The 17,987-nt window shown below is 40.2% G+C and overlaps 1 protein-coding gene across 12 annotated transcripts in view; it reads left to right on the plus strand.

Annotated features, from left to right (window-relative positions):
• Positions 1-4,877: 4,877 nt before the first annotated feature.
• The window catches only part of RPS6KC1 (ribosomal protein S6 kinase C1), a 90,673-nt gene continuing 77,563 nt past the window's right edge, over positions 4,878-17,987 (plus strand). For 11 of the 12 annotated variants that reach the window (XM_075147055.1, XM_075147057.1, XM_075147063.1 and 8 more), the window contains exons 1-3: positions 4,878-5,056; positions 9,822-9,857; positions 14,247-14,367. In XM_075147055.1, the coding sequence (XP_075003156.1) occupies positions 4,952-5,056; positions 9,822-9,857; positions 14,247-14,367 (262 nt within the window). In that variant the 5' untranslated portion in view covers positions 4,878-4,951. Of the gene's footprint in view, positions 5,057-9,821; positions 9,858-10,730; positions 10,845-14,246; positions 14,368-17,987 lie in introns of all 12 variants that reach the window. The other variant, XM_075147058.1, reaches the window with a different exon arrangement.

The raw sequence follows: 17,987 nt of genomic DNA on the forward strand, positions 1-17,987 counted from the left end.
GGCGGCCTGGCGGGGTGCCTCGGCCCCGGGAGGGGGCCACGCCAGTTCCAGAGCAGCAAAAGCGGGTTGTAGGCTGCTTAATTTCAGATTTTTGATTCTTTTAAATGGATGTAACACCGTGCTAATGCAGTAGTTTCCATACGTGGTCTTCTCCCTGGGATTACCACGTGTCCCTGTAGGGTCAGAGGGTCTCAAGGAAGACCTGCCGTGTGTTTCAAGGTGCCATTGCAGGGCAGAAGCACCATGTTTACTGTTAGCAGAAAACCAAAACCCACTCACCTGAGACAGTATTTTAACATTCTCAGGTTAAAATGCACCTGAAGACGCTCTGCAAAGCCACTATGGTCCCTATGCCGGCTGAGGAGACCTGGCCTCAGATGGGTGCGAGACGTGCATCCCTGCGGATGGACCCACTGCTACTTACCAGCTGCATAAACAATCCTCTCTCTCTGTCCATGTTGCTTGAATAAGCAGTTAAAATGCTTTCTTGAGGTCTTCTGAGGACAGAGTAAATGCTGGCTCTGTTTACTGTAAGGAAACGTAGTACAAAGCATATGAAATACAATAGTGCTGAATAGTGCAGATGCTGTGCAGGAACTGTAATCAAGTAAAATACTGTTTCTCTGCACTCCTTTTACTTGTGTCATAAAAGTGACTTTAAATAACAATAATTTTAAAGTTTTCCCAGGCTTGGTAGGGAAGACTTGAACTGGAATAATGTAGTTATGTTAAGAGTGTGCTAGTTAGGCAATGTGTCAAATCCACTTTGGGTTTTCCACTTCTTGGACACAAGTTACTTACTGGCAAAAGGTAAAAATACCCATCCATTTTCTATTAGTTTCTTCACAATGTAATGAGAGCAAAGCTACGACCTCGATAATACGTGGGTAGTAAAAGATCTCCCAACTACATTTTCCAGACTTATGTTATTTTTGTGATTTGTTCTTTTCTGTGTGTTTGAAGTATTCTTATGTATTAGATATATTTCTAAGATAGAAGAGAGTAATCCATAGCTATAGCAACAACAGCAACTGCTCTTATTTTTAGGAGCAGAGGGAATCTTCTCACGGAATGCAGTCATTTTCTGTATTTTGACCTGCATAAGACAGCCAAGTTACTCTGTCACTTCAAAGGTTTTTACATAATAGTAATCTCAGTAGTGATGCTGGAAAAAGGGAAGGGGGGAAGCTTTGGGGTTTTTTAAGATAAGCCTTAATGAAAAGGAAGATATGCTGATAAGCATAAAAATTAATTGTGTAACAGACAAAAGAGAAGATAAGGAAAAGATTAACCTATTAATATGATGCAAATTGTTTCTCATCTTAATGTTGCTATTATTTCTTGCCTTGACCTAGGAAAGTCTTAATAAGCCAGTAACACTTAATTGCAGATTGTTTACTCTCCTCTAATTATTATTTTGTGTATCTAGTTTGGCTATACCATGTTAAGAGATATTCTTCAAAATAGGTATCTCCAAATTCTGATTTGTAACTAGAAGCCAAATTATTTTATGAGTCATTTAAGCTTTCGAAACTCCCTAGTGAATGGAGGCTACTGACTCACTGGGGGATGTTTTGATTGATTATACTACACATAAGAACAGCCACGGTGGTTCAGATCAATGGTCCACTGAGCTCAATTTCCTGCTTTCTAAACACGGTTAGCAGCAGATGCCTAGAGATGTGCAGGGGCTGGGCAAACTTCAAATGAACACTCTCCCTGCTTCTAGCTGTTTTCAGCTCAGTAGATTTCCTAAGCCTGATGTGTTTGTCTCTTTAGTTACTCTCAGTGGTTCTCTCCCTCAAGTACTTGGATTTGCGAACTTTCTGTATCAGCAACATCCTTTGACAAGAGTCCTGCAGGTCTAGCACTCATTATGTGAAGAACTATTTTATTATTATTAATTTTATGACCTCATTCATACCAGCTTCACTGGCCTCTGATTCTTGTGTTAAGAGAGATTCCCATCCATCTTCTCCATGCCACTCATGATTTCATGGACCACTATCATGTCCCCTCACGTTGTTCCTTCTTCCATGCTGAAAAATCTTAGACTACTCCATTGTTCCACATGAAGAAGCTATTCCATATATCTGATAATTTTTATTGTCCTTCTTGGTTCAGCCATGGAGTTATACAGTTGCAATATACTCTTCTCTGTCTTGTTCTCTACTCCTACTGCTTCTTTTCCCTTCCTCCTCTCACCAAATTGCTAACTTTTGAGTTAGACGGCATTTCAAGATGGTATTTTTTTCTCAGAAGATGCATCAGTTGGCTATTGAAATTTAAATGAGATCTATTATATAATTCGTCAGGGATTAGTCAATGATGGCTTCAGTCCCATTGGTTTCTGTTTATACCATTAAAACCTCAAAACTGCCACATCTTATGAGATGTTACAAGCAAGGGCTGCTTCATAAGCAAATTTATACCAGAACTGGTTGTCTAATCATGTTATTACACTAGAGGGTTATATGAGCTGCATGATGTATCAAATAATTAGTATACCATGCTATAAAATGTTCCTTGTTTACTTGAGCAAGTGTATTTTCAACCAGCTGTTTGTTTTTTGAGCAGCTGCAAGCTTCCTAAAGCTAAAATTAGAGAAGATGAGAATAAAAAAGTATCCTTGAGATCATTCTGTCCAACCCCTTCATTTCAGATCTAAGCAAACCTCAGATTAGGTTCCTCATTTGTACATTAAAATTACTCCAAACAGAAGATCTCTTCTTGGAAAGTCTCTTTCAATGAAACTTCAACTGCATCATCATTGGTATAAGAAAACAGTCACTATCTAATGGAGTTTGATGCATATCTTTTAGCTTTGGGACTTAGAAACTTGCTTTGGAAGAATGATGATCAAGACCAAATTATCTCTGAGGTGCTCCTTTTGATAGTTACTTCCATGAAGTTAGATGTACCAACACCTTGTCAAAAGATGTAAAAGACACACCCTTCCTCTCTCAGAAGGTGAGAGTGGCAAGTGAGCTTCTAACAATCAACGTCCTCTTTCTTCCCCATTCTTTAAGAAAATGTACCCCATGCAAAATAGACTACACCTATCGAGCAATTCTTAGAGATAAAAAGGATAAAGACTCTTTCTAGTAACTTGATAGCTGGGAATGTCAAAGGAATTAAAAAAATGAGAGGCAGGATGCTATAAAACTCACATTTGGACTCTTTCTGTCCTATGACATGTTAGGAAGAGTCGTCGTGTTCTCCCACAGAAAATGACCTTTCTCTGGGATAGCACTATTCAAAGCAGCAGCTCTGTCTGGCTGCTAGAACACTTCTATGTGGAGCTCCTCTGACCTGACTTTGCTAGGCTCTCCAGGATTGTCAAATCAACTGCTTTCTGTCAGACTAGCCCTGGGAGGGGAACAGCTGGTCCACTCATGCCTGTTTCCCTGACTCTGCATGTTTGCAGGACCTGCTTGCCTCTGGTATGCAGGTTGGAATTCCCATTATAATGAGATAAGAATTGAATGAGGGCAGTGTGGAAATTAAAAGTAACAGTAATCCTGTAATCACTAGGAATAAGGACAAGGTGAAACTGTGGCAGTACTTCCAAACAGCGTCGCGCTGAAACTGCTTAGAAAGACTCAATGGTGAGCTTGTGCTTCCAGATCTGTAGAAGTGAATCTGATCTGGAACTCAGAAAAAGAATGTGATTACAGAAGACGACCTTTCATTTACATAGCAATAATTGGGAATGTTGTAAAGATTCACAGTGCAGTTCAGTCATCCTCAAAGGAGAGACGCTTGCTTACTATGAGCTTCAGTACAAGAGTCTCTCATCTTTTACAAAGAAATGCAATCAAGTATTTTTCTTTATGTCAAAGACTTGCATGAGATCAGAGATATTAATAACCTGGTAATGAAAAGCTGATTTTTTAGCATCTGCTATTAAATGAATGAAAATACAGTGATAAAAAAAGAAAATCATCTTAACAGTTTATATAATCCGGAGTGTGATCTCTATTTGTACAGATCTATGTTGGTAGAGATCCCACTACAGCCAAGTAATTGAAGGTACCTGTAATCTTACGAAAGGAGAACGTCTTGCAACGCAAATTTGCGCTCCTTTGAAGTGAAGCAATGCACCTCAAACCCTGGAGAGTTTCCTCACAGCACAGTGTTTCGCAGACCTGTGCGCACACGAGAACCCATCTGCAGGGAGAAGTCCAGGTACAGCTTAAAGAATCTGGAGAAGACATGAAACACAAAGCATGGCAATTCAGTAACCATCAAACTTGCCTTTTTGTTAACATTCCTCTTAAAAATCCATGAGTCATTTCTGCGTTACAGGCCTTAAGATTTAGGGCAGCATATCTTAAAATAGCCCACGGCGAACGCTGGAAGCGGCATACCAGCTCGGTCAGTGGAAGGTCTTACTGCAGATTTGTAGATGCCATGGGGCACCTGTATTTGAAGGGGGCTCAGTGGTCACTGCTGAGCGTAAACCCGCCACAGCCGTGCCCTAGCAGAATACATTGAACAGGACCGGACTGCCGCAGGGCTGGATGATTTGACCATGACACCTTGGCCTCATCCACGCCATCAAGACTTTCAGGCTCTGGCAAAAGCGGCCACATCCAAGTCGCCTGTTAGGAACCGGGGCTACTCAAAACCGGCAGCTGGAGGCGGTGTGGGAGGCAGAGAGCCCGGCCAGGCCGCGACCCGGCCAGCACCCTGGCGGCTGCAGCGCCCGGGCACCGCTCGGCCCAGCGGCCGAACACCCACGGAAACACCCGGGCAGCCCCGTCACGGCCGCCGCCCTCCCTGGTGGGCGGCGGGGCGGAGGCCGCGGCCGGGCGGGGCTCCCCGCGGCGGGGCGGGCCCGGCCAGGCCCCCGGCACCGCCCGGGCGGGGCGGGGCCTTCCTGGGCGCCGCTTCCGCCTCGGTCGGGGCCCGGCGCAGCGGTGGAGGCGGTGTTGCGGCGGGGGGCAGCATGCTGAGTCCGCGGGAGCGCGGCGGGGACCTGGCCCGCTTCTACACGGTGACGGAGCCGCGGCGGCACCCCCGCGGGCACACCGTCTACAAGGTCACGGCGCGGGTGAGTCAGCGCCCGGCCGGGCCGCGGCCCTGGCCTTCTCTGTGCCGGCTGCCCGGGGCGCCGCGGGCCGCCGCCCTGCCCCTCGCCTCCTCAGGTCCCCGCGGCCGGCTTGCCTGTTACTTGGTGTTTAAAGCCGCCGCTGTGTGCGGAATAGAGCCTCTGGCTGGGCCGCCGGTGGGGATCCTGGCTGCCCTGCGCGGATCAGGCCGGTCGCGACGTGGAAACCCCCCTCAGGGACACGGGTGGGAGGGAGGGAAGTCTCGGACACGGCGGCCTTTCCTGAGCTGAGCCTCGGTCCCCTCCTGCAAACCTGTAGCGTCACATAACGCTGTAATTGCCTCAAATGCGCTTTGCAATTAACTGTCAATTTCTTGCCCGTTTGTTGCAGGGTGTACGAGAATAGCTTAAACCCAAACAACTCTGTCTTTTTTTTGTCTTCTTCTTTCCCCCCTTCTCCCTAGAAGCTCTTTGGATAGGGTACAGCGGAATTGCTCTGTCTTTCCACCTGCCCCACAATGCAGTCAGCTCCGGAAAAAAAATGAGGGAGCAGAGTACGTAGGTACCGCACGCCTACGCTGGAAGCACAGAGCTGTTTGAACTGAATATTTAGACAGCCCCTTTCTTAAGGGCTGCGTGTGCCTGGTGTTCAACCCCATTTGGGCAAAAGAGGGTCTGGGTGAATAAGAGAGGCCTAGTAGGAGAAGAAAGAAAGCTGAAGCAGATAACTGGGTATTGGGGGAGCTGGCTTGGTGCTAGTTTTGCTGAAAGCCCCTTCTATTCCCCTAAGGAAATTTCTTGCTTTCTTTTCTCCTCTACTTTCCTGTGTAAGCGAAAGAGGGAGGGGTAGTAAGTAAATACGTGGGGATAGGTGCAAGAGGAGTGGGAGTTTAGGTCACAGGTATGTGGGGATATATTGAGAGCACCAGAAAGTGTCACAGAGGGACAGAGTTTATTTAAATGACCTGTGATCTTATTACTGCCTCTGTAGACATTCTGCTGTGAGAGCAATGTACATTTACATGCACCCTTCCCTTAATTCAAAGAATACACCGTTCTGTATGTGTGTGTATATATATATTATAGCTCTCAGGTTGTTTGAGTATGATCACTTTGCATGGCTTATGAAATTAAAATCTTTTTTTTTATTCTTTTTTGTCAAATATATGTATACAAGTCCACCAAACACAAATGTGGGACATGTTTAAGACATTCTTTTTAGTCCAATAAAATGTAGTATTTTTTAAGAGAAAAAAAAAACAGTTGTTTTTCCCTATGAGGTTTTAATCTAAAAAACCTTTCCTGAGATAGATGATGGATGCAAGGAAAGCAGTGCCTTCAGATCTTTCTGCAGTAGCTTATGATGGACTAAGTGTGTGTGTATGTTAAAAAGTTGTGTCAGAGCGATGGGGAGTAATAGGAATGAGCCAAGACTTCAGCTTATTTTATTCTGGTGACTTTGTTCTTACTGGCTGAAGCGAGTTAAAATGCTTTGTGATTATTTTGGTTTATGCGGAATTGTTCAAGAGCAAGTTGTGGCTAACTAGTGAGGAATGTCACTCTTTCTCCATGTCTCAGAAGTTGTAGATGCTCTGGTGCTTTTCCAAGCAAGGCAGTGCAGAATCAGGTGGTGTGCTGACTGCATGTGATTTAGTACAGAGCAAGGAGCTGATCAGTCTGTGAGCTGTCCAAATTAAAGTGAGCTAGCCAGAGATCATTAGTTCTTCAGTGTGTTTTGATATCTAAAATCGTCAAAGTGAAAAAATATTTCTCTTCTATGCAGCAAAGGATGCTTTGGATTCATCAATTTAGAAGTATAAATAACTTTTGTTTCGGTAGGGCTCTATCTGGTAATCTGTTACGTAGTACTTGAAGTGAGGATTTGGGGAGTTAGATGCTGAACAAAATGATTTAAAAATAATTCAATGTCCATATCTGTTACCTTCCCTTTTTCTCTCCTCCTGTTCCTCCCTCCTGTTCCTGCAGTGATCTGGCTCCACGGTTGATATCACAGCACTACAGCTGTATTTGCTGATCTGATGCTCAGCAACTTTGGGGGCCCGCCAGGAAAAAACGTGAGGTGGATCTTCCCGTTGTATTGAATATCCTTCTGGCTGAGATCTAGGGTACTCAGTATGTGCTAGCAGAGATTTCTGGTTCCTTTCGGTGGTGTATGAGTGAATACTTTGTGAAACCAAGTTAAAGGAACTTTCTGTTCCAATATAATGATAGATTAATAATCATGGATGAGAAAGCTCTTGTTTAGTGTGTCCTAAACATCTGATCCAAAGGCACAACTACCCATGCAGTCTCTTCTGAGCACTAAGGTGGTCTAGCCTTATTGCGGACTTTTCTTAAAGATTTTGTTTGTATAGCAGAGAATATATATTTTATTTACTTGTAAATTGTGAAATAATTTCAGTGCAGGCAAGATTAAATGGATATTGGCCTTTTTTATATTCATTTCCAAAGGCTAAAGAACAGAAAGAGATATCAGCATGTTGCAATACTAGGAGTGTTCTTTAATGATGTCTGAAAATATAGGCCGCTAATAAAAGGTCAGATAATTTAGAAGATTACAATTATTAATTATAATTAAAATTCTAATGAGTTTTGTTGGATATCTGCAGGTCAGACAAGGAACAGGACAATCTGAAATACTTTGATGGTGAGGATCCTTGTAGGATCTCTGTTTTCAGAGCCTAACGCAGTAATTATGCATTGCTTAGCTCGTTGGTGGGTATCCTAATGATATTTTTAAAAATAGATTAAAGTTGCTTGCATTACAGATTTGCAGAAGAAGCTGACTGCATTGATCCTTGTGGGAGGATTTAAAAAGTGCATTGAAAATTTGGGGGATTGGATCATCTTTGCCAAGTCTCTAAGTTGATTATAGGTTGGATTGAAGGGGCAGACCTCTTCTGAGGTTGACCTTCAGAAAAGGATGTGAAGAACAAAGTAGGACAACACATAAATTATTGTGTATTGACTTAAAGTTGGCATGGCTGGTAGATATAGAAGGCGATGTAACATTAGAACAAGTGTGAAACAGGGTCTCTGGGTTTTATTCCAGATTCTTACTAACTGGCTGGGTAATTACTCATCTCTCTGGGTCTCCTTCTGCCCATCTGGTAACTTACCTAGCTGCCAAAACTGTTGCAAGGCTTTAACTAAAGGTGAACTGCAAAGCAAAATAGTTGGTGTGTGCCCTTTGGTGTTCTTCTGTGATGTGCAGCCATGTCTATGATATCTTCTTCCCCCAGCTCTACAGGCTCTTTACATCAAGTACGCCAGCTATTAGAAAAGAAGGTTAGAAATATTTCACAAATTGTACATGTGAACTGTCTGGTAGTGAATGAAGGAGCAACAGCCATCAAGGTTAAAATATGGTAAAGTTGCCAAACGTTAGATTACTCAAGAGTGAGGAAAAGTTGAGGAAGGTTTTATCAATGTAGACTACACTGGAAGAAGAGGACTTTGATGTGTAAGGTGAGAGAAAGAACTTAGACTTGTGAAGGAAGATGTTTTAGGTCTTTTGGGAGATTGCTAGAGAAGATAACACTTCTCTTTTCTGTCTTGTCTCCTCCAAAATGTGTGAAAGATTACAGTGGCTGGTCTGTGTAGTAAACTGATGTTATGAAATCTGGGAGGCTTTGGCAAGGAGTCTTGAAAAATGAAAGGGAGGAAGTCAGCTAGTTTGTGGGGAGTATGAGTGGTATGTTACTGTCACTTAGCAAGAGGAAAGTGTAGATTCAGTGACGTCCATCTTAAAGCAACAGCTGCGTGGCGCTTGCAGTACAGCGGGATGGCGTGTTAGTCTCTGGGATGGAAGTAGCGTGGACTCCTTGCGCTTGCCTATATGCACCACCTGTTCACAGCATTAATTATTCTGGGGTGTGTCAGTGCGTGGATAGTCTTAGTTTGGATTGAGAATGCCCTATTTTGCTTTAGCTAACAATAGGCTAATTATTTTGTTAAACAGCTTTGGCTGAGTTATAATGAAGGATATACTGACTTGGACAAGATAATTGCAGTTATGAATTAAAGATGTCTTTATTTGATTTGTTTGTTTGTGTGGATATGCTCTTACTGCTGTTTGTAAGCCCAATACAGAACTTGGATTACAAAGGCTTTTGCGATCAATATTTATTTAAAGAAAAAAATCCTGACAAAATACAGGCTTCTTTATGATGTGTAGCCAAGCCTCGTTTTCACTGCAATTTTCCTCTGGACAAAGTAATTTATAATTAATTAGGCAAAGAGTATTTAAGGAGAAACAAATACACAAGGATAGAGTCAGATGTGTGTGTGCATTGATGGCTATGAGTAAAGTGGAAATACTGTCTTAGTAAATGCAAAGCTTCACATTCACAGTGAGGTTGTGTGCAGCTTATGTTAAGCCAAGTAGCCTTAATTAGCTCCGCTTATTGGGAGTAATATGAATTAATAGGAAGAGACTGGAAAGATGATGGGGGATGTGCTCTACGTAGCTTTGTTTTGTGAGATGCCTTCTGTGCCATTTTGCCTAGACTGTATGTCTTTATTTCTAATCACAGCGACTGACTTTGCTGCTAAAGTACCTCACCGTATTGTATTTGGATATTAGACTTCTCTAAAACTAAATGAAAATGTTTCTGAGCGCAGAGGAACATGCAACCGTTTGCCTTTTTCCAGATTTTTCTCTTCAGCAACAAATCATTGTATATTACTCTTTAACTTCCAAACTGAAAATCCAAGCGCTTATATGGTTTTTTGTTTTGCTTTTCAGATTGTTTCAAGAAAAAATCCAGAGGATGTCCAGGAGGTAACAGTTTAAACTTGTGCAAATGTCTTTGTGTATGACACTATGCCTTTTGAAACATTTTTGATGTAATTTAGCAATTTCTGTGTGTTTTGTCATTGTAATTGAGCAAACAGTTCTTTGTATGTTACCATTTGTCTTTGACTTTCATAGTTGAAAACAGTAGTTAATGTAACATGTTGCAATTCATCTCTCAGTGATGAATCGTGACTTGAAACAAAGTCTTAGGGAGTAAAGTGTCTTTTGATGACAAAACTGCTTTGATAACTTTGCAAGCTCTTTTCTCAGGGCTGGAATTGGCAAATTGGTGGTTACTTAACTCCTACTGGTAAAATTAGAGATCAGTCCACAATCCAAGTCTTAGGTCTCAGCTGTAGGTACTCTTTTCCTCTTTAACCAATACTTCACTGAAAAGCCTACATCATTATTGTCTATTAGTGAAAAGGGAAAATGGAGGAATATGGGAGTAGTTGAGAGAGATTAGACTGCAAGTCATATATTATGCCTATCTCTCTGAGGCTCCTTAAGTATTTTCCAGTGATATACTTTGATAAAACTTTAAAATTGCTTACTGTCTGCCTCTTCTGAAAAGGCTCTGAATAAGAGTCTGCTGTATTCTTGTGCCTCTTAAATACCTCAAAAGATTGTCAGGAACCATGTTATTGAGAGAAAAAAATACTCGTGTGTGTGTGGGTTTTGGGTTTGGTGGTTTTTTTTTTAGATTAAAAAACTTTTTTCCCCTCTAGATTTCTTTTGGACTAATGACTTGACATTGATGGTATTATACTATGCACATGCAAAATCTTCCTTCAAAAGCACAACCTTTGGCTTTTCAGACATTATGTAACATATGCATATGTTCAATTTCTGGTGCAGTCTCTTACTACAGTTGAGGAGAACCTGGATAGTTGATGAAAGAAGAGCCCATAAATGAATTCATTGCATCTCTGTGTGGTCAAACATGAGTTACTGATTAGTGGCTTGGCAGAGGTGAGAATTGGCTAATACACCTAATACCCCTTTGTTGCATCCCTCTTTGAAATCTTGAGAATCAGACAAACATAAGCATTCATGCTTTTTGCATTTTTTTAATCTCTAGAAGATTAAAATAGCCTATCAGAATCAGAGATGATCACGGATTTAGTTTTAGAACTGCATTACTGTAGTTTGTAGCTTGATGTTCACCTTTTCCAGGGAGACTCCTGAATTGAACCTATCCATGAGCACATTCTGCCATTACCTTAATCTTCATTTGTGGGAAAAACACTTTATAGCAGCTGTTGATGAGCCATTCATCAGAAAAATGTATTGTAAGTGTCTTTCAGTTAGAATACTGCATGAATATATGTTAAGTAGTTTTGAAACAATAGCAAACCCATATCTTTTAGTCACTGCTTTGGTCGTTGCTTTGATTTTTGGCTGTAGGTTAGCCATGCAGAGCTCCGCATACTCTAGACAAGAAGACGACATAAATGTGCTATGAATTTGATGATTGCCCTTTTCCACCCTTCATTGTACCAAATTAATTATTTTGCATGTGATAGCATGTTAGGTGTGGTGTGATTCTGTTCAAGCAAGCATCTGAAAGTACTTAGTTATTAAAAGGAATATCCTAGATGGTAGTTGCCATAAGGGTGAATTGTAGTCAGAAAACCACATATGTTGGGAGCTTTTCTGTTATACTGGCTTCCTATGATAAAAAAAGAATTATGAGCAGCCTTTGAAAGAAAAAGAATATGCTCCTAACCTGTTCCCACTAAAATAAATTTACCTCAGTTTTCCAGAATGTTAAATTAGAAATTCAATAGACAAAATTTTGTGCACACAACCACCCTGTTGCTTTATGATCTGTTTCGTGCAGCCCCCTTCCCGCACCCATATAGGACCCCTTAGCTGTTCCTGCCTGCTCAGTCAGGAATCTCTTCTAATGTCACTGCTGTGATGTTAATACATACATTACATGTGTACAACTGTACATAAGGCTGTGTGCTGTGACCTCAACTCTGCTTGCCAGTTTTCTGTCACCGCTTTTAACTGCCCTTTGGGGTACAAGCCTTTAGTACAGCATCTCTCCCACTGCAACCAATTAAAATTCAAGATAACCCCAGCTGTTGTTGCTGGGACAGGAAGGAAGATAACCTTGTAAGGGCTTTCTTTTCAAAAGGATGAAAGAAGTTAACATGAAGTTGTGTGTGGAGGAGTTAATAGATACAGAAAGGCTAGCGGACTTAACTTTAATTTCCTTGCTTCTGGGGATTGATGGTGGCAGCATGGTGTGTGAGGCAATTGTAGCTAGGGTAGTCTTGTGGGTTTTATTCTCTTACTTATTCACGGAGGAGAAGGGGTTGTTCGTTGTGGAACAGATGAGTTAATAGAGATCTACTGGCTCTAGCCATGACAAGCACCTTATTGCATTACAAGTCTAACATATGTTTTATGATATACTTGCTGTGCTTCATTGGGCCTCAAAGAACAATGTGTCCTTCGTCCAAATCTGATTTCTAATGAGTATGTTAGAGTGGGAACTTTGCTAACTTTGCTGAGCCGCATGCGTGCAAAGGCATGATTTCCATGAGCTTGTGAAAGGTTTTAGGATGACCTTGAATGCTTTTGCTTTGCAAGCTACTTATGGATATTTATTTTTTTCCTCTTGGCTATTGGGAGATCACTTGCAGCAGTAGAAAATGATACTTTTTTAGTAGAACAGAATCTCATGCTCTTATTTTCTGGCAGCTTTTCACATTGTCTCCAAGTACTGACAATACAGTAACTTGATGTTTCAAGACTTCACCATCTTAAGCAATTTTATGTTCTATATGCTGCTCAAGAAGTGCGAATCATCCACTTTTTGGATATTGGATCAAGTACATCATTGAAAAATTATTGTTTCTTATAGCAAAATCACTAGTTGGCCGCCTTGAGAGATTCTGATTTTTCATTTCTTGTCTGTTGAACTCCACCAAGTACTAGTTGTAATTGAGTCCTGGAAATGTGTGCACAGTAGGTGGGGCTGAATCAGAGCTGCTAGTTTCAGTATAGCTAAGTTTATAAGATGGATAAAGTGTTGCCATATTAAGCTTTGCATATCCACGGTTAACGGTCCTGTTGCCTTATATCTGCATTGTTCTGTAGGTAGAACTTGCATCTGCTGAAACTTAGAAGGCCTCTGACCTTAGTGTTTAAAAAAACAAACAAAAAACCCCTCTAAAATTAAACCTTTTACTTAGGTCTAAATCTGGTTTGCATGAAAAAAGTAGTTTTTCAATTATGGTCGCTCATATGGTTGAGAAGGCAACCTGTTAAAACAGTCAGAAATATTTGGAATCTTTTAAATTGTGGTTAGTTGTATTAAGCTAATTGAGACATTTGACTGATGGAACACTGGAATCAACTGCTGAATGTGTTGCAGTCTCCTCTTTTTTTTTTCCTGTTCTAGTTTAATCACTTTACATTAGCGTTGAGGTTTATTATATGGCTTAGTGAGTCTGACCAAAAACGAGGCTAAGATATAAAATATCTTTGTTCTTTTTTTTCATCCTGGTAGCAAACCTGTTACCAGTCAAGTGTAATTTCATTGCTCAGTTCTTTCCCTGGCCTGATTTTCCTATTGGGTTCCCCTCCTTCCTTGAATGGAAAGAATACAAAGAATGGGATGGAAGAAGGGTGAGGTAGATTCCTGGCGGGGAAATGACTACTTCTTTCTGGAAAGGGTGGATCAGGAAAGGCTGGTGTAATGAACCAATGCTCTCTTTGCATTCTTGAAGTTGGAGATTTTGCCTAGATTACAAAAGGAACATATGCAATTTTTAATCCGGGTTATTAGTAATAAACCATTTAACATGTGAGCTTGCATTTACACCTGATCAGCATTTTACATAAACAAATTATGAGCTGGCTTGTAGTCCTGGGTGCTTAATGTGCGGTCCTTAAGAATCCCACTTGTATTGATTTCTCTTCCCTCATTTTCTCTTTCGCTGTTGTGTCTCTTCCCCATAACTGCAGCTGCGCCAAGCACAGCTTGCTATTGAGTGTTGGATAGTGCAACACTACTATTCGGCATTTTTTCCTCTCTCACTGGTTCCCTGTGTAGCTCTGGATCGCAGTGTGACTGAAAAACAGTGCTGCCTTTGCCCTTTCTGTTTCCTTCTTTCAGCTTTTACTTAATATTTTTTTCTATGCGCTGTAGTCTTGTTAGTCAAAAGGGGGATTGAGGACATATAACGAACATTTTTTTTTAATGGTTATTATAGTTGGAAGTTCAGATTGTATATTTTTGTTAAACATATTTGCTGAAGGTAGTGGTCTGATTTGCTTGAAAAAAATGTATTTGTGGTGTGATGCAATGCGAACAATGAACCCCACTAATACTTCTCTTCCCTTTCTCTGCTTCAGATAGTCGTTTGGAAGAGATACAGTGACTTTAAGAAACTGCACAAAGATCTCTGGCAAATTCATAAAAACCTATGCAGACATACAGAACTCTTTCCACCTTTTGCCAAAGCAATAGTATTTGGTAAGCATAATTTCTTCCTGACTTGCTGAAATTCTTTGATAACTCAACATCTATAAATACATCTTGTTTTGCAGCTGCATGGAACTCTCTTCAATTTGCTTTTACTGCTCAACTTTTTGGTTTGTTGTATCTTACTTGTAGGTGTGCTGGTATCATAGCTTGATACTTTTATTTATTTTTTTAACAGGGGTAGTTATGTTCTTGCTTCTGTGTTAGAGATCTTATCTCAAATATTTATTGATGTATATGTTCTGTATCTTTACAACGTACTTTCCCCGTTTTCAGGAGCATAAAGTCTATATCAGCTTTGTGAACAGCACTTGAACAATGAACAAAGATCTTCATATATGAGCTGTCTGTGATTTTTAGTGATGAGTTATAGTAAAGTATCAGCGGTTGTTGCAGAAAAGAATTTTGTATTTTAGGAATTTGATTGTAGTTACCAACTTTATCTAGCTAGGCTTTTGAGATCAGTTTTACATATAGCAGTTAACTATTTCACCAAAACACCAATCTGTAAGAGGATTGTGACTCTACATGAGAAATACATGGCAAAAAGTATTTAGCTCTTAAAGGCCAAAGGTCTTAACTTAATCCTGATGTATATGTCATCATGAATGAGCTATAGGCAGACTTTCAGTGAAGTTGTATGACTCCATATAGAACTCCTACCACCTTTTTTTTTAGCAGTGTGTTGTGTTTATTTTAACCATGTGGTGGTTTTTTTTTAGTGTGTGTTCTCTGTGTTCAGCACTCAGTGTTGTTGTTTTTTGGCATGCATATACCACACAATATCTAGTTGGTTTTTAAGCATTTTTCAGCATTTTTTAACGTGTCCAGTGTGTTTGGCGTCTTTTCTGCATGTATCTACCATGTGCTTTGTGAGTGTTTTTAAGACGTTTCTAGGGTGTTGCTAACTATCTGGAAGGGTTTCATGCTTTTTGGTGTGCATCTACCACATGCTTTCGAGCCCTTTTTCTGAGCATTTTAATATTTGTCCAACAAGTATTTGACATTTCTTTGCATACATCTACCATGTGCTCTTTTTTTGGTTTGGTTTTGCATGGGCTTCTTTGTTTCTAAAGTGCTTATGCCTTTTGTCCATATTTCTTGCTGAACACTAAAAATGCTAAAAACATGTTTGGCGTTTTTGGCATGCATGTAGTGCATGCTTTTGTGTGTATTTGCACTTTTTCCATGTGTTGTGCCTGTTTTCCATGTTTATTATCATGCATATTTTTGCATGTTTTTTCCATGTGTTGTGCACATTTAGCATCCAGCCAGTGTTTGGTGTGTTTTGGCATGCATCTAGTGCCTGTTTTTGCAGGTATTTTTGTGTGTAGCATTTTTAGCTGTTCAGCGGCGTTGGGCATGCTTCTAGTGCATATTTTTCCACGTTTTTCCTGTGTCACACATTAGCACATTTTAGCATCCAGCATGTTTCGCATTTTTTGGCATGCATCTATTGCATGTTTTTGCGCGTTTTTTCCCTGTGTCACGATTTTAATGTGTTTGAGCATCCAGTATGCTTTTGGTGATTTTTGGCATGCATCTACCACATGCTTCACTTGGAAAAATGTGCAAAAACATTTTTAGCATTTTTGCATGCTTTTAGCATAAACTTTTGTGCACTTTTGTGTGGTTTTTCTGCATTTTTAGTTTTTTAGTTGTGTGGTGATGGTTTTTTTGTTATGTTTGGGGTGTGTTTTGTGTGAGGTTTTTTTTCTATCTATATTCTACTTTTTTTCGGTGTATTATGCTTTTTGGTGTGGTTTTTTTGGTGTTTACTATTACTTTGGGATAGTCAATCCTGTCAGTTTGGAAAGTGCCAAAACTGAGGTTGTTTAGTCAGCCTTTTTTCCACCACTTTATGTGACAGCACTATAATACTGCCCAGGGTTATGGTTCTGTAGCGGTATTTGCTGGCCCTTCTTTGCCTTGAGTGCCACAGAAACTGTATGGAACTCCCCTGGAGGCAAAACCCCCGCCTGGAAAGCACCAATTTTCCTTTTAATATTTCAGGACCAAATACTGCCACAGACTTGTAATTTTTGCTACTTGGTGTTCATTTTTGATGACTGCTGCATGTAGGCATGGCACTGAGATGCTTTAACATAACAACTTTGAACAAGTTGAAGTTAGCTTATAACCCAAGATCCAATCTGACCCTGCAGCTTTGGGATAGCCTCTGACTTAACCCCTTGTTGTGTGGACCAGTTAAGTGTAACGCAAGTAAGTTGAACTCTGATGCAAATTTCATGGTTCTCTTCGCAGAGCTGGGTAAAATTCCTAGTTTAAATTGTCTTTCACATCAGCTAAATTGTATCCAACTTTTAAGTAATTTTATTTTTGCTTATTTATGAAGTTGGAAGTGGGGTAAGTTTTGGTGCTATGTCAGAACTTGTGCATAATGGTTAAATAGAGAATGTAGTACTAGTTTCATCCTGAGATGATTTTACATCTGCTTTACAGAGTAGAGTGCTCACTGGACAAGTTATTTACAAAGCTAATATTTGCAAAACATAATTTAATTTCAGGTAGAAGATACGGTAGCTATTCATAGGGGAAGAAAAAGAGGGATAAAAAGAAAGGAAAATCAGAGTGGAAGAGAGTACGGGCTTCTAATATCTTAAATAATTTTAAATTGCCAGAAATGCAAATTAGCTGTTTTTACACTAGTTTTGTAAGCAAGGGCAGAATTGAGTGAAATCCCTTCTGAAAGACATCCTCCTTCTATTGTATTTGATGAACAAAAGTGACTGCAATGTACATTGTAAGAGAAGGAAATCTACAGAAATATTCAATGTAGTTATTTACAAAAAGCTTTTTTAAATTAAAACTAAACCAAAACAAAACCCACTACATTTGAATGAAGCTGAGCCACAGAAGAATACAGGAAAGAGGAGGTAATGTAAAAACAAATTTTAAAAGATTGGTACATAGCTGAAAGGAACAGAAATGTCTGACTCTTCTCGTCAATTTAAGAATTATTTTTCTATTTAAAGCACAACATTTTACTGTGTATCCTTCCATCTCGCTTCTATACGTAATAGCTGCTGTGTGTTTTATTTTAATTTAAAGCATTTATCTTCAGATCGGTCGTAGTATTTTTTGTAGTAAAGGAAAAATGTAATCTTAGTAGATTTTGAGTTTTTCACAAACTTGTTTTCAGTCTCGTTCAGTTAATGGTGAGCTGCAAGGTCCATCCCTGTTAAGATCTTTTTTTTTCAAGCTGCTTTAATGGCGCACTTCTGCAGTGTTTCTTGCCTGTGGTGATGCTCCACTTGTTGCAGCTTTTAAACTAGTTACTAATTAGCATTGCCAGTAGTTGCTAGCAACTTGTTGTGGGTTGTTTTTTTTTTTTTGGACATGTGTGCTTTAAATAATGTATACATATTGTTTTTTGGAGAGTATGCTTTACAAAATGAGGACTGGTAGTTCTGATAGTCGAACTTACTTGCAGTAGAAGAATTAAACCTGAGCAGAATGTCAAATTCAGCATTCAGAGTTCCAGGAGATGGTGTGGAGAACTGAGATGTATTTAAAAACAAATGGGTCATGCTGTGCTTCCATATTTCATGCAACCAAAGACTTGCCACATCTGCAGAACTGAACTGCAT

Source organism: Calonectris borealis, chromosome 3 (genome assembly GCF_964195595.1).
Source record: "Calonectris borealis chromosome 3, bCalBor7.hap1.2, whole genome shotgun sequence".
NCBI lineage: Eukaryota > Metazoa > Chordata > Aves > Procellariiformes > Procellariidae > Calonectris > Calonectris borealis.